Source organism: Elephantulus edwardii, unplaced genomic scaffold (assembly GCF_000299155.1).
Source record: "Elephantulus edwardii isolate Elephantulus edwardi_28Jun2011 unplaced genomic scaffold, EleEdw1.0 scaffold00068, whole genome shotgun sequence".
NCBI lineage: Eukaryota > Metazoa > Chordata > Mammalia > Macroscelidea > Macroscelididae > Elephantulus > Elephantulus edwardii.
The window spans coordinates 14,793,826-14,810,515 of record NW_006399818.1 but is presented as its reverse complement, the minus strand read 5'-3'; the positions used below and the strand labels follow the sequence as shown (position 1 = coordinate 14,810,515).

At 40.1% G+C, this 16,690-nt stretch overlaps 1 protein-coding gene across 1 annotated transcript; it reads right to left on the bottom strand.

Moving 5' to 3' along the window:
* Positions 1-3,521: 3,521 nt before the first annotated feature.
* TDG (thymine-DNA glycosylase) lies at positions 3,522-15,756 on the bottom strand. The gene is made up of 9 exons (XM_006888551.1): positions 15,621-15,756; positions 10,507-10,748; positions 9,631-9,700; positions 7,768-7,903; positions 7,481-7,563; positions 7,307-7,401; positions 4,888-5,059; positions 4,194-4,319; positions 3,522-3,667 (listed from the first exon to the last, which is right to left on the bottom strand). The coding sequence occupies exons 1-9, from the start codon at positions 15,712-15,714 to the stop codon at positions 3,522-3,524; spliced, it is 1,164 nt and encodes a 387-aa protein (XP_006888613.1). The 5' UTR covers positions 15,715-15,756.
* Positions 15,757-16,690: the final 934 nt, after the last annotated feature.

The following is a 16,690-nucleotide window of genomic DNA, read 5'->3' as shown; positions in this document are numbered from 1 at the left end:
TTGTAGCTAACACTGAGAAGAATGGGAATACCATAATACCTGGGTCCTTGCAAAACTTATACCTAGATCCAGAAGTTATCCAAACAAGAGCAAAGAAGAGCTGCATGGTTCAAAATCAAGAGTGGAGTGTGTCTCCATACATTTTCAATATATATGCCGAAGAAATCATTTGAGCAGCTGGACCTTAAGAAGAATAATGTGGCATCAACATTGAAGGAAGACATAACAATCACCTGCATTATGACACAACCTAGCTCACCAAAACTGATGACTTTTAGTGTTTGCATCTCAACATCAAGAAAGCAAGTTTTCACCACCAGGCCAATAGGCAGCTTCCTTATAGATGGAGAAAAGACAGAAGTTGCTAACAATTTCGTCTTGCTCAGAGCCACAATCATCAACACCCTTGACCCCAACAGTCAGGAACTCAAATGATGAGTTGCACTGGAAAAATCTGCTGCCAGGGACCTCTCCAGAGTGATAAAGCCCAACAGTGTCAGTCTAGAGACTAAAGTGTGCCTGATCTGGGCCGTGGTCTTCTCAGTTGCTTGCTGTCCATCTAAGAGCTGGACAACGAATAAGAATGACAGAACTGATGCCTTTGACCTGTGGTGTTGGAGAAGAATACTAAATAGCCCATGGACTCCCGAAGAACAGATGCATCTTGAAGAAAGTTCATCAGAATGCTTCGAGGCAAGGATGACAAAGCTTCATCTCATATACTTTGGGCTTGTTCCTACAGGTGGTTACTCCTTGGAGAGGGACATCATGTTTGGAAAGGTGGAGGGTCAGCAAAAAAAGAAGACCCTCAACAAGATAGGAGTAACACAGAGACTGCAGCAATGGGCTTGGGTGTATCAGAGATGATGTTACAGGATAGGATAGGTTTAGATCTATTGTTTATAGGGTCTCCATGAGTCATATTCAGCTAAATGGCACCTAACAACAATATGTGTGTACATGTACTTTTAATGAAATATGTCTAAATTGTTTTTGGGTGTTTTGTTGTTTTGGTTGGGTCCAGTAGCACAGTGAATTAAGGATTGAGCTGCTAACTGAATCAGCTGCCTTCCAGGAAAAGACAAGGCATTCCTGGCATCCCTATGGAGCATTTCTACTTTGTCCTATAGTGTGGCTCCAACATGGAATGGACTCACTAACAGTGAATGCTTGATTTTAATTTTTTTAAACAGGTGCCAGTATCATTTTTTTGTATACCTATTATGTTTTAAAAACCAGTGTCTGAAAACTCAAATATGGACAGGTCTTATTTTCATATTTCTCTTATTTTCATTATATCATACATGTGAACAGAAGGTAATCTCAGGTTCAAGGGGAAAAGAAGATGGCAATTTAAAGATAACCCTTCTTAACATCTTTTATTGTAAAAACCATCACGTCAAATTTAATTTAAAAACCTTTTCAATGTTATTTAATGAAAAAACTTTTTACTGTCATATACATGATAAGTTAACATTTACTACTTATCTGTATTGTTTAAGGAAAAATCATCATTTTATCCTTTGAAAATTTCTAAAACCATTCCCTAGTGAGTATTGATCATAATTTAAAGGGTATTTTCTCCACTCCAAAAAAAAAACAAAACCAAAAAATAACCACCCTATTGTAAAACAACAAATTATATACCAAAGCAAAACATAGTTACATGCTTTTCATAGTCCCATGAAAAAATAATTCAATTGCTCCTAATCCCTGATGCAAGGCACTTCCAAGCACCTGCACAAAGTGTTCATGTAAACAGCAGTACAGTACAGCATTTCAGTGACATGAATGACTTACACAGCTTGACCTAGACTTCAGGAAAAAAGTTCTATCATAGCCACAGATAAAGAAGCATGTTTAGAGTCACAACAAGAATTTGTTTCTCTTATTATAAAGAGAAGAAAAAGGCCTTCTAATTTCCTGGGGTGTCAGGGAGGACTCTCATGCATACTTCCTATTTAAAAACAGCATGCTCCCTGGGTAGATCTGAAATCAGAATATTCAGACTGATCCGGAGTAGATGTAAACGGCACCTGAACACCTCGTTTAATTCCCACCAGACGTGGTAGTTCTGGACTATACGTAGCACCATGATGATATGCACTGGAACATCACAAAGGGCCATAATTCACACTAACCTTTCTGTGAGGTTCACTTTGTCCACAGTAACACACAGCAAGGATGGAAAGAAATGATTTTTAAATTACTAGTTTATCAGATTTACATAGTAAGAAATTCTTATTATTTATGTACATTTCACATACATAAAGCACCAGTTTAAATAATATTATCAGACACCCCCAGCAACTTTTCGATCAGCCTTAAAGTTCATTTCTCACTGCTGCCCATGTCATGTTCACAAAACCAAAGAGGGAAGAAAGCAGAACAAGTGGTAGGTTCAGCTCCTTCTCTTTGGTCTTTCCAGTAAAACATACATGAAGTGACAAAATTTAAAAGGTCTACTGCTTTGAGTCTTGAACATACCATGGACTGCCAAGAAAACAAAGAGGTCTGTCTTGGAGAGAGCGAAATCAAGTTTTTCCTTGGAGATTAGGATTTTCAAGTTCCATCTGACATACTTTGGGCATGTGGCCAGGAGGGACCAGTCCTTGGAGAAGGACATCATGCCCACAAGGGTGGAAGGACAGTGCAGGAGAAGACGACCCCAGATGAGATGGATACAGAAATTAGGGCAATGGGGGTAGGTGTGTGGAGTCAGCGAGACTGGCTCAAGACAGGGCATCAGGCTTCAGAGATATTGTACATAGGGTTGCTATGAGTGGCAGGCGACCTGATGGCACATAACAGCAACAACAACTGCTGGAATTAGCACCTCAACAGAATCATTTCTGCCTATATAGAAGATAGACAGAGATGGGGCCACGGATGAGGCTTGGTGCCCTGCTAGACAATGCAGGTTGAGCTTTGCTGCTGCGAGATCACATTCTATGCTTCTCCTAGTGAGCAACTCTCACAAACACTCACCACTGGTAAAGAGGTCTGAGTGTGAACAAGACTCAGGGAAACTATCAATTCCTCTAAAAACCACCAAGCTAGGTTCCACCATAGGTCAGCTTCATAGATGGAAACCGACATCTATGCCGCTTCACTAGTGATAATTCTTATCAGGGTATCATTCTTAGGCCTAAAAAGGACAACGGTGTAACTAGGTTTACACACAGTAAGTTAAAAATCAACTATAAATATTTTGACTGCTGCATTTAAATATTACAAGATTAAAAGTGACTTGTAAAATAATTTTCTTCATAAACGAAACATAGTTCATAAAAAACTGGAATGATGGTTAATTCAAATACAAAAACTCATACACAGAAAACTCTACTTCTTCCGTCCAAACTACCTAGCTCATACAGTTGATACTATCACACACTGTCCTGTACTATGATTATGCTACTGGAGTAGGATACTAATAAAATGCTTCCATTAGCGAACTGAGGTCCGCTTCTTGACCACTGCAATAAAACTGCAGCATTTAAGCAGCACCCAAAAACACCATTCTAAGCATGGTCTCCTTCTTCCTGTGCTTGAGTCCCACAGGGATTATTATAGGAAGGAATCTGGTCTGTAAACGACTGGGTCATCCACTGGCCATTTGGAATGTCACTCAAAGATGATGCTCCAGGCAATTCGGCACTGCCAGGTGCTGGGGAGAAGTTAAGAGAAAGATTGTTAGTTTAATCTCTTTAAACAATTCAAATGATCAAAGACAAGACTGTAACAGTCTAGTGAAGGAGACCTGTTATTAAGTTATGCAAACTTCTCGAAATGAACTGTTGCTATTTTCAGATGCAACTTTTAAAATCCTCACCTGCTATTCCTGAGAAAAACCCAACTAGGATGACTGAGAAAAATAAACTGTAAAAGTTTATGTAACTAAACCTAAAAAAACATCAAGTTTTCATCAGTCATTCAACTCAACTCACAGCTGACCCTTCACAGGAAGAGACTGCTCATCTTTCTCACTTGGCTGCTGGTGGATTCGAACCATCGGAGCAGCATAACCTTGGTTAGCAGCACAACTCCCTACAGAGCACATCACTGGAGCTTCCTAGAGTTTTGTATTACATTCCCTCTCTTCAGTAACGTACTCTGGACTGACAATTTTCCCCCTTCATTCTGATAAAACCAAGTCTTTGGATAAACAAACACGGAGAGAAGACAGGACATACTCAGCCCATTCTCAGAGAAGCTGCAAGGCTCACTGCTGCATGCATTTTCACCATAAGCACCACCGTATGCTGCTTCGTAACCTGGATCATATTTTTCTTCCTTAACAGCCATCTTCTTGGCATCCTCTGTGACCGGAGTAAAGAGAATTTAAAATTGATTTTGTGCACTAAGTTTAAAACCTACTTTACTCAGAAATGACGACAATTATTTTCCTGGCATGCTTATATAAACATAACAAATTTATACTGTTCACCCAAATTTTAAAACTCAAACTCCTTGCTGTCAAGTCAACTCTAACTCAAGTAACCCTTCAGGGCTGTAGATTTCTATGGGTGATGACATCTCATCTTTTGCCTACGTGCACTGGTGGTTTCGAAGGACAGACCTTCTGGTTAATGCACCACACCCACCACCAGAGCTCCTGATGTTCACATATGGCCATAATTTTTAAATCTGTAACACAGTGCTAAGATATCTTGCACAGATGTAAAATCCTACTTTATTTTAAGCAGGTGGTTGTTCCTCTTAGATCTTCAGTGTCTGCAAGAGGACCCGGAGGAAATGGAAGAATTTAATGAAGGAGACTCCAGCTACAGATAAGATTCTTCTCTCTCTGCTTAACTGTTAAACTCTACCACACTCTCTACGATGTGTATATACACAAAGGGAATCAAAGGGGTGATAGGAACATACCTTGGGCCAGCTGTAAGTCAAACGTATACTGCACCTCCTGAACATCTGTGTTCCGTTCAATGCCTTTCAACTGATCTCTTAGATCCTTCAGTTTAATGTAGTAATGAACCTTGTCCTGGGCTCGTGGAAACTGAGCACATCTTGCACTGGATGATGGCATAACATAGCACAGCTAGAATCATAAAATCGCTGAGTTACAGAAAGTTTACTATCCTACTGGATCGTCTCATCACTAAGATTTTGAAGATTGATCTTTACTTGGGTTAATAAATTGTTACTTTTCACATTAATATATGGAAACTCAGTAAGAATAGCAGTTCAAACTTGGAGTATTTATTACGAAGTAAATAAAGCAATGAAGCTTTCTCCATCCACTATTCATCTATAAATAGCATTTCCTTTTTAACAGCAAACACATGAAGGAGTCAACAATAAAAAGTCTTCCTCTCAACCCTGTCCCAAAGGCAAAGTACAATTAAATGTGTCTTAATACATATTTTCTCCCCCTTTTTAAAGAGCATACGACACACAGCAACATGCCCTAGTTCCTATTCCGTACCTTACTTTTTTTTACTCAACAATGTATCTCAGAGCTAATTCTATTTCAGATAAATATCAGAGTTGGGTTTTTTTAGAGCTGTGTACTAGCTTCAAAACTGACTTAAGCAGAGCTCAGCTATGACTATTTAAGATGCTTCCAAGTAGAATAGTGAGTAGCACTATACATATTTCATTTCAAATATGTGTGAGGATATCTGTTTGATAAAGTCCTACAAGGGGAACGGCTAATAGACATTTGCATCATTTTGGTTAAGACAAAATGCCTTCCATAGAGCATGTATCAATTTACATTTCCACGAACAATATATGAGAATGAGGCTGCTGAATTATAGGTATTAGCAACATTTTAAATTTAGCCTCTGTATCATCCACCACATAAAGTAAGAACTTGTTCTGGTTGCACAATATTTAGAAAACCTTGATTCCTAAAGACATGTAAGTGTAAATGGTCGTAGCTTTCATAGTAGCGTATTTTTCAGTGAAAGTCATCCTGAGCTCAAAGCTCACTGCCATCGGGTCCTGACCCACAGCTGATCCTCCAGGAGGTTTTCAGAGACTGTAAACATGGAGGCAGACTGCCAATCTTCCTCCCTCAGAGCCAGGGGATTCAAACCACCTGTCTTTAGGCTGGCAGTATAACTCCTTACCGACTAAGCCCCCAAAGCTCCCTAAAGTGATCTAGAAAAAGCAGGATTATTTTGTTACTTCAAAGCTGAATCATTAACATAATCAAATAATGGTTTACAGGAGTCCTGGTGCCACAGTGTATAAACAGTTGGCTGCTAACTTCAAGGTCACTTGAATTAACTTGCTGGCTTGACCCTACCACGTGCCCCATGGGGGAGAGGTGAAGTAGTCTGTTCCTGCAAAGATTTATAACCCCAGAAACCCTGCAGGGCAGCTCGGCTCTGTCCTGTAGGTTGCTATGAGGTTACAGCAGTGGGTTATTAACACATGATAAGGAATACATTTCGAGAGTTTATAAGAAGTAAAACTATGACATGATTCAGATTTACTGATTATTGCACAACTGTCATCACAGATCCAAGAAATGTATCTTGGCCTTATCTGGCAGTTACTGAACAAGTCTGCAATATCCTACAGGTCTGCAACATCCTACAAGAATTTAGTGAGCTCACGAGGATAATTTTACCCAAGTAGCTAAGTTCAAAGAAACAATCATTAAGACCAGAAGGAGACTTCAAATGTACATGGCAGCAGAAAGTGTATTCTGAGATTTCTATAATACTCTGGTGGACCATAACAGATAGCACTACAGATATGTGATTTTTTAAAGTTTTAACAAAACTCAAAACTATTTAAACAGCAAAATTTGAGATAAATGTCTCCAGAAGCCCTAGAGAAAGTAAAAATTAGAAAACAACAGGGTTATTTTATTCTGCTTTTATGTATAAACAATAGATCAAACACCAGGAGCTTGTTGGAGGCTGGCAACCAAGTGAACTTTTTATATGGCTTTAAAGTAGAGGTGGACTAAGATATTTAAAGGGGGCAATCAGCAGTTTTATTAATCAGGATGATGTCTGTATTTACAAGTTTGTTTCACAACAGATTAAGGACTGGATTTAACAAGTCAATACCATTACAATTTTTAAATAGTGTCCCAGTCAACTCCTCTTAATATTTCTGCCAATTAATACAACAACTGATCAAGTCATTCAACTAACAAATGTTTCTTTTTTCTAATAAAATTAATATCTGAATCTCTAAGTATTGGTTCAACTTGATACATATATCATTCAAGAACAAATACTGTGGGCCTACTGATAAAAAGGAAAATTACCTAGAAAAGAAATTCATATTTAGCTTATTTATAAATTTATTTTTAAAGACTTACAGTTTCTGTGTCTGGGATCTTATGGGGCTGAAGTCCAAATTCTAAGTTCTTTACCTTTACACCAAAAACTTCTTTACTAAAAATTTCATAAATACCTAAAATTAAATACAAACATGTTTATCTTGCCCATAATGTTAGCAAAGAATAAAGCTCAAATTTAAAAGTAAATCTTACATTTTCCATTGAACACCGCTATTCGTGGCTGGTACTTCTGTAATTTCTGCACTAGAATACGTCCTCCTTCACGAAATTCTTTACTAAAAGTGAATTAAAGTCATCAAAATATAAATATGACAATGTTGGTAGCAAGCTAAATATAGGCAGCTTTCAATAAAACATCAGACTACCCATTTGCTGGTCTTAGCTTAAACCTGTCAGTCACATATGCTAGTTTTTAAGAGTGTCTGAGGCACCAGAACGGCTGAGGCTCCAAGTTTTAATAAGAAACGTTACATAATCACCTGGAAAGATCCTTGCTGCCCGGCGTTGTCCTTTCTACCATATTGGTGAATCCAATGCCATACTTCCCCGGTAAAGTGTGATCATCCATGTGATTCAGCTGGACCTCACTGAGCCCCGACATGAACAGACACTTCCCTGCGCAGAGAGGAGGCGGTTTATTTTTATAAAGGAAGCTGAACCTTTTTACCCCCTAATAAATTGATGTAGTCTACGTTCTAGTCTTGAAATTAAAAACAAAATCAAATAAACAAAGACTACTTTAAGGCATTTTAAAACAGATAATCAAATACTTAATTAAGCAATTAATATGTATTGGGTACTGTGATAAGCCCTTTCTGGCAAGTTTCTAAGTTACCAATGTCTGACAACTGTATGCGCCCATTTAATGCTAAGCAAATTTACTTTTTGTTTTTCAAATCCATTCGTACTGAGGAGCCCTGATGACATAGCTAAGAGTCCATTCCAAATCAATGAGCTGGGCTGATGACAAAGTGAGTTAGGTGATAGACTGCTAGCTAAAGGTTAGTGGTTTGATCCTACTAGCAGCTCTTGAGAGAGAAAAATAAAGCAGACTGTACCTGTTAAAGACTTATAGACATGGAAACCCAGTGGGGCAACTGTCTGGCCAGGGCACTGGGAGCTGAAATCAATTCAGTCACAGTGGGAGGGTTGTTGCAACAACGGAATCAAACCCTATTCGCTGCTGCCTGTGCAGCTTTCCTTTTTTTTTTTTAACATGGGAGCAAATTGCTCATCTTTCTTCAGAGGATCAGTTGATGGATTTGAACTACCTGACTGTGGGTTGACAGCACAACTCCCTACCCACTAGGGCTCCCTGTGCAGCTTTCATTAAATCACTGAAAAGGTATCAAGCTTTTTCTTAAACTAAACGTTTAAGAACCCTATGCACTTGTTCCAACATACCTACAAATCTGAATTAGTAACAAAAAACAAATTTTGTTCCTGAGGGAAACTGCATGCACATGGATTATCTCATTTCATCAAGAGAACGATCTTATCAGATACAGAGGCGACTTGTCTCAAGCAGTTAAGGTAAACACATCCAAAAATTTACCAGTCAGTGTAGGAAATTTTCAAACTGTTAATTTTCATTTCTAATAATTGGCAATATCATCACTTTTCCTCTTAAGTAAATCAAAGATAAACTAAGTGGACTGAATATTGAAATGCCTTGATTGTGGAGAAAGTAAAGGCACACTTCTTTAACTGGCTCTGAAAATGCACACTATCATTTGCCCAAGCCGTTTTTCACATGACTTTTAACTAATCAACTATTTACTGAGGTCCTATCATCCCCTTGTTCTACTTGGCACAGTCATGTAAGTCAACTCATACACAAGGCAAGAGTAGTTACACTGGGTTTCAAAGGTCTTGGCAATATTCTTATAAGTATCTGAAATCCTATTTTCTGCTAGTGTCAGTAGACGGTATCTCCAGCATGGCATCTATATCTTTCCTAATGGCCCGTGCATTTCTCTCCCGGGAAGTAAGGCCATCTGGAAAGGCCACTATTCTGCCTGCACTGCCACAAAGATGTACTACCGTTACCATGACTATACCTAGCGATTTTTTAAAATATTGGGGGGAAAAGGTAAAATCATCAAGAGCAATTCAAACAGAACAGAAGCACTTCTTTTCATGACTCTCCACTCATACACCAAAATGTTAAACTGTGATCAATCAAACCATTTCTATTTTTACACACACACACACAGAAATCTCACTTACTCTAAGAAAAAATTTGTTTCCCTTTTGACCTAAACACAACTACTTGGTTTGTGTGTGTAAACAAACATATTTAGTAAAAAAGCAGAGAGGGGGTAAAAAAGCATTGAACTTACAAAAATGGTTTCCAGGTCCAGGGTAATGATGCCCTTTGTAAGCAGCCATGAGTCCTGGGTTTATGCCAATCTACACAGCAAAATATTTACACATTTCAGTCTTAAAAACTGGGATTTTTATCGGGAGGAGTGAACAAAACAGATTTTACTAAATTACACATTTAATAAAGCATCACAATCAATAGTTAATTATTAATCACTTAGCTACTCTTAATCCAAGCTAAGTACTCTACTTGGAGGTAAGTCAATGTTTTTCGTGAGTTTGTTTCGGGGGTTTTTCCTCCACTTTGAAAGCCCTTGTTTTTAAATACCAACCTGATGACCTCCCATCCCCACCTAACTCCCTTCAGTCTGGAACAATCAACATCTGAGCCTATGGGCTGCTGCAGGTCTAGTTCTTGACTCCCAGGACATAAGCTTATTTCTCGGAAGTGTCACCATTCTCCTGTGAGGATAACTCTGACAGTCACTGGCAAAGGTCAAACTTGGTAGCAAGTGCTCTCTTTTATGGACCACGTTCCCAGAGGTGTCTAAACAGCTCATACGGATCATTTCACAACCTTATGAAGGCAGTACGATCATCATCCATGTTACCCGCCAGGAAGCTGGTATTTAGGAAGAAGGGTGAGGAGGAAAGCTTGTTTGAGGTCAAAGCACTTGGTAGGATGCTGAGCCCAGAGAGCCCAAAACTCTGACGCTTACCCTCCTACACATCCCACATAACACAGGTAGCTTCCTGGAAGTGGCAACATTTATCATAGAGTATCCAAGAAATGAGAAATGATTATTTTTCATCAAAATGCTATTTGCGGCGGGACTGTTAAATTAATCCGTGAATGGTTTTTATAAACTCACACAAAATGAAAAAACACTTACAATCACAATATCCAGATTGAAAGTCAAAATATCAGGGAGAGTCTTGGTCAAAAGCTCAGCTTCTGAGACGCCATTGAAGCGGTCTACCTTTCTTTTCACTTTAAACGTATCTGTAATTTTTTCTTGTTTTTCCTTTGATTTTGCGGACTTGCCGGGTTTTTTGGGGGTGGTAGGCTTTTTGGGCTCCAGTGGCTTCTTCGGCTCTGTTGTCCTGGGTTTTCTTTTTCTTCCTTTTGGAGTCTCTGAAACACAATGATTTGCAGTATGTGTTTTTGGGGAGTCACAATTTATAAATCCAGCCAGCTTAGGGAGCTCTGGTGGACTAGTGGTAAAAAGCTGTACTGTAATCCCAAAGGCATGCTGTTCAAATCCACCAGCCGTTCTGTGGGAGAAGGATGAACAATCTCCTACTGTGTGAACCAACTGCCTCTGAAAACCCACTAGAGGGTCAGCTATGGGTCAGTGTCAACTCAACAGCACACAACCACCACAAGGCAGCTTTCCTAGAAAAAGCATCCTATCAACACCCCTTTTCCTTCTCCCTCAAATGAAGCTCTTACGTCTCCAACATCAGTTTCCTTTATAATACTTTTCCCTTCACAGAATGACACTAACAGCTAAGAGCTCCATTACTCGCTGAAAGGCTGTGATTCGAAACCACCCTGAGGCACCTGGGAAGACAGATGTGGAGAATGCTTCCCAACGGCCACAGCCCTGCAAGCCTGTGCCACTCTGCACATGTGGGGCCACCAGGAGTCAGAAGCCAGTCAGCGTCAAGAATACACGTCCAGCCTCCCTCCTCCCCTGCTAACTGCCCTGGGGAAGAAATGCCCATAACAACCACCACGGATGACTGCTCCCACGTTATTTGGCATCTTGGCCTCCCCAGAGACCAAAATATCCAAGTACAGCTTCCCAAGAATTCTAAATATAGATGACTTTGTAAGTAAACAAATGAAACAATAAACAGAAAAATAAGAAAGAGGTAAAACCTTTAAACTCCAATTTCTAGCCGTAGAAAACCTCAAGTAGCTTGTGGTTTCAGAGTGAGTACATATTCCATTTAACACATAGACAACAGGAGAACTCAAAAATTGCTGAGAGTGAAGCCTCAGTATTTTTCAGAAGGCAGGACTAGGCGTCTCATCTTAGGCCCTAAAACACTGTTCCTCAGCCTCAGCATTGATGCCAGCTGGCATTGAACATTGCGGGCTGTTTCAAAGCATACCTCTAATCGCCAGTCACGACCCACTAGATGCCAGTAAACAGCCTGCCAGGCATGCTAATACTGTCTCCAGATGTCCTATGTCCCTTGGGAAACAAAATCCTCCCCGTTTATGAACCACTGACCTCAAGAGGCCCAGGAGTCTACCCTACTGCTGTTTGGCATTTTCCTGAGTATCTTTGGAAAGGAGTTTCCCCTGTGTTCCTCACACTGACTTAGCACCTCCTCAAGAGTCAAGGAAAAACCCTGGTGGCCCAGTGGTGAAGCAGTCAGCTGCTAACTGCAAAGTCAGTAGTCTGAACTCCTCAACTGCTCTGCGGGAGAAAAAGTTACCTGGAAGTATTCCACCCTAGGAAATCTTATCGGGCTGTTCTACTCTGTCCTTCAGCGTCCTGTTAAGACAGGATCGGCTGGACAGGAACGGTTTGGGTTTGGTTTTTCAGCGAGGGCCAGGGGCACGAACACCCCACCACTGGCTTGTAGCTGCAGTACATCTAGGGCTCGCCACTCCTATGAACAAAAACAGCAAAGGCGGAGGGAAGCTTCAATACAGTGCAGTTAGACTGCAGAGAGTCCAGAGTTAAAACCAAAGCACTGAGCTACTGCTGTACTGGTGAGTCACTATGCTGGTGCACCTCCATTACCCAACTGCTTACACCAGAAACCTCAGTCATGTCCAGACTCCTGCTGCCACGCCCTCCCCACATGAACTCTATCAACCATGCCAGTGACCCAGCCTCCTGCGTCTTTTCTAAGTCTGTCATCTTCGTATTCCTCTGTCAAAGGTTCGGGTCCTTTTCATTTCCTGCCTAGATTATTCAGTCTCTAAAATCACTCCTCGCCTGCAAGTTCAGCCTGTTTTTTCCCCTCAGTCAGCCCTCTACTTACAGAATGACTTCTGTAAAACCTCAATCTACTATGTCATTCCTCTGCTTATCTTCTCTCAACAGTTGCCTTCAGGATAGACTAAACTGATCCACATTCATCTCTCACCATTTCTTTGCCAGACTCCAAAGATACAGACTCAAGCTCAGATTGTGATCGAGTCACATTTCATGTCTCTCCCTTGCCACACACTGTCCCCTTCGTCTGTAATCCCCCCTGGTCTCTTCTGTCTGGTGATCAAGTCTCCCCATCGTGGTGTTTTGGATCTCCAGTATCATCACTGCCCTGGAAAGCTGCCCAAGCCCTCAGCCTAATTAACTTAGGCTTAATTAATGCCACTAGCTCCCAAAGCATCACGGGCCTTCTCCATCACTTGACATCCTTAGGCAAACATGGGTTTCCTCTACTAGATTATGACTTTTTTCAGGGCATAATCTGGGCTTTTAGAGCCCAAAAAGTATCATAGTACCTGGCACATACTAAATAGTTTAAGAGTACTTGTAAGATAAATTTTTAGGTCTTCTAGGTTAGAATAGTGCTTGTTTCAGGGATTTTTTTTTATTGTTATTAAATTTTATTAGTTTTACTGAACATTTACAGGGATTTTGGGTTTTCATTCCTTCATTGCTGCACCATTCTCTCTACCCTCCTCCCCAGTTTGTTCTTCTTCCCCCGCCATCCGAATGTCTGTTTTAATTGTCCAATTGCCACAGTGCTTGTCAAAGTCAGTTCTGATTAATCTCCTTTGCCAGTGTGTCCTTTGCCATTCCCTATCACTCCTCCCTGAGAGAGACTTCACCTTGAGTCATAAGGAAAAGGGGATGGCGTATTCTCTTAGCTACTTCCTGCTGAAAAGGGACGCTGTGGGTTTCAGGGTGAAGATCTTCTCTCACTACTCTAAAGGGCCCCTTTGGCAGTAGGAAACACATAGACTATTATGGAGATTGATTTTGGAACTTAGATGCACTGTTATTGATTGTGCTTGGCCGTACATGTTCATATCCTTGAAGATGTATCATGGGGGTGTTGCAACCTAGAAGACACAAATTTGACTAACAAGTTATAAGTACATGAGTCAAAAATTATGGAAAAGTAAAAGAAAAGATTCTTTCGTTGTTTTACAAACACTCCCCCAGGTCCCCTCCACCATGTAGCCATGGCTCTAGACTCCTGTGATGACAGAAATACCTAGTCACATATCTCTTTTAAACAGTTTTCTCCCTCCTCTGTTTCAGTGCAGTATACATTATTGAACCCATCTTACTCAGTCTCTCCCCAACCCCGAGGTTAGTCCCATTCTACAACAGTGGCATCATGTAATATTTGTCCTTTTGTGACTGAGGGATTTTTTAAGATGAAATAGGTTTTAAGTGCAGACAGACTTTTCCAGGCACTAGAATCGTGGTGCAATGGAACGAGTGGGAGGGAGGCAGGCACAGAAGCTGTGTGCGTTCAGGGTGGTCTCAGAGGTTGTAGATAATCAGGTGGTCTCCAGAGCAGAGGCTGTGGGTGTTCAGGGGAGTCTCCGGGAGGGAGAGGCTATGAGATTGGGAGGCCGGAGCAGAATCCCGAGGTGCAGTCTCAGTTTAAGAAAAACAGGATCCCTAAGCATTCCTACTGGACAGGCCTTGGACTCTTCGTTCCATCTGGTCTGATGTTTTTCCTCACGTAGCTTAAGTTTTGATTGCTTTGCCTGATACCTAAATTAAGAAGCTGGCTTCTGTACATTATGCCAGTTGAAACAAGTCAGTCACAAAAGGATGATTATGGTTTAAGACCATTATACAAATCTAAGGAAAGATTTACACAAAGGTAAAATCATTCTTGGATGGGAAGGGAGGGAGGGGGGTGCAAAAATTAATAAATAAGAGAGCTCTGGTGGCCCAGTGGCAAGAAGCTGAACCAGCTGCTGCACTGGAGAAGGAGGGGCAATCTCCTCCTGTGCCAGTGGGACCTGACTGGACGGCACACAAGAAAATAAAAAAATAAATTAATAAGTAGGTTAGCTGGGTGAAAGGAAAGGTAATACACATACTGATCACATACTGTAATTAATTACATTAATGAAGTAACATTAATGTTACAAAATAGATGAATGACCAAATGAAAAACCAATATGATCTGTAACCTTCACTTAAAACAAACTCAAAAAAGAGATGTCAGCTTCTGAACTGGTTTAAATAGGTAGGGTTGTGTTTACACAGAATAATTTCAAGACCAGGAGAGACCTTCTTTCCATATTACAGTTATTTACGTGGACACTGTATTAAATGAGAAGTGTCCTCATTCAATTCTAAGTTCTTGAGTCCGAATCCTTCAGTTCATGTTTAAAAACTTTTCAAACATCTAATGGGTTTCATGTTGTTAGGTGCCGTTCCGTCACATATGACTCATAGCAATCCTATGAACAACAGACCTGAACTCTGTCATGTATCAGACACTTTGCCCTATCCTGTGCCATCTTCGCACTTCACAAGGGCTGAACAGAAAATATTTGTATAGAAGAGTTTAGTGTACATACTAGTAAATACAGTGGTGTTTTTCATTTGCTATTCTAAGGGTGGTTCAGGGTTTAATAAGATGCAAATCACGAGACAAATTCCATTTGATGACAGTGTCCCTGGTTTTCTGGCTTCCGAAGGCAATGAGGCGGTTTTCTGCTTTTTCTTTTCTCCTCCCACTAAGAGTTGTGGGCAGAGGATGACATGATCTGTCTCACCTATCAACAGGGACATCTCAGGACAGGAGAGAAACAAGCCCACCTAAGAGGTACAGCAACAATTCCAATGAGAGAATCATGCTTTTGAACCCAGGGACAGAATGAAGTTCTGAGAAGCTGAACAGCTTCCTCCAAATCAAAAAGCTACTGAAAGATAGACCTGGACCAAAAGTTTGTTTTCTAAATTAATTACACTTTTTAATTCTAAATTCATCATTAAACCCTCACATACATAAACTTGCTACTTCGATAGCTCATGTTTTAAACTATCGGTGTGAAAACTACCTTTTACGAGCTCCTGAGCAGCAGCAGGTACTGGAACTTCTGCTGACATTTGCTGTTCATTCATGGTTTCCACACTAGGAGTTTCAGCCATCATTTGGGGAAATGGAAATGCATAAAATGCTTGAGCTTGCTGAAGTGAATAGCTGGACAAAACAAACCAACAAAAACCAATTCAGGGTAAGATATACCACAACAAAAGGTTCCCAAAAGTTTAATAATCAGTCATTAATATCCTTCAAGATCCAAATATTCTGTAAGCAGATTATTAGTTTTCTTCTGAGCACACAAAAAGTAAGAGCAATAGGATGAGAGTTAGTCTCTTATTTATATACTCACCCAACCTTTACTGAGGACCAACTAGCCACATACTAGTTAACTCTCACCTTAATGACAAGATGTGTCATCAATAAAATGTACAGGTCCCGTCAAGTCATTCTGTACTTTCTCTAAAATGAGATCAGAAAGACTTTTCTAGCACAGAGACTTGAAAGACCTGTTAGTCCATACAGGGCTAAAGGACCCACCAGTAGAATTTGTATCCATATATTCAGTATTTCATCATCTAGTCTCAAAGGGCCCTTCCAATCTAACTTAAAAGTGTCTTTTGTTTCATTTACTGGTAACTAATTTATTAGCTTTGTTTTTTGTTCCATCTTCCCTATATGAGAACTAGAAATGGCTGTTTTGTAAATAACTGTTGAATTTGTGAAGAATCCACTCTACACCTCTTTTTGAACATGATGTAAATGTTCAAAATGGTCCTCTTATTTTTCAATGAGTATTGGTCCTATCTGAGAAACTTCTCTTCTAATTCCTGCTTATATCCCTCAATATACTGAATAAAGCATTTCTTTTTCTTTCTCTGTATTACAGCTATGTTAACTTCACGTACCTTTACATAACATGCAAGGAGAATGGGGGAAAAGATCTAAAACAATAATTCCTTAAAAAAAAAGTTACCCACTCCCTATAATGACTGCTTTTTATTGTTATGTGCCATTGAATCAACTATAACTTGTAGCAACCCTCTAAATAACTCTGAACCTTGCTCTATCTTGAAAAACCTGTCT

Bases quoted from the DNA above. Each gene is read 5' to 3' on its own strand.
- TDG (XM_006888551.1), bottom strand. From the start codon at position 15,714: ATGATGGCTGAAACTCCTAGTGTGGAAACCATGAATGAACAGCAAATG. The intron at 9,701-10,506 runs GTAAGTGTTTTT...TTTGCTGTGTAG, and splicing joins TCAATCTGGATATTGTGATT to ATTGGCATAAACCCAGGACT. The intron at 7,402-7,480 runs GTAAGATTTACT...ATTTAATTTTAG, and splicing joins AGCGGTGTTCAATGGAAAAT to GTATTTATGAAATTTTTAGT.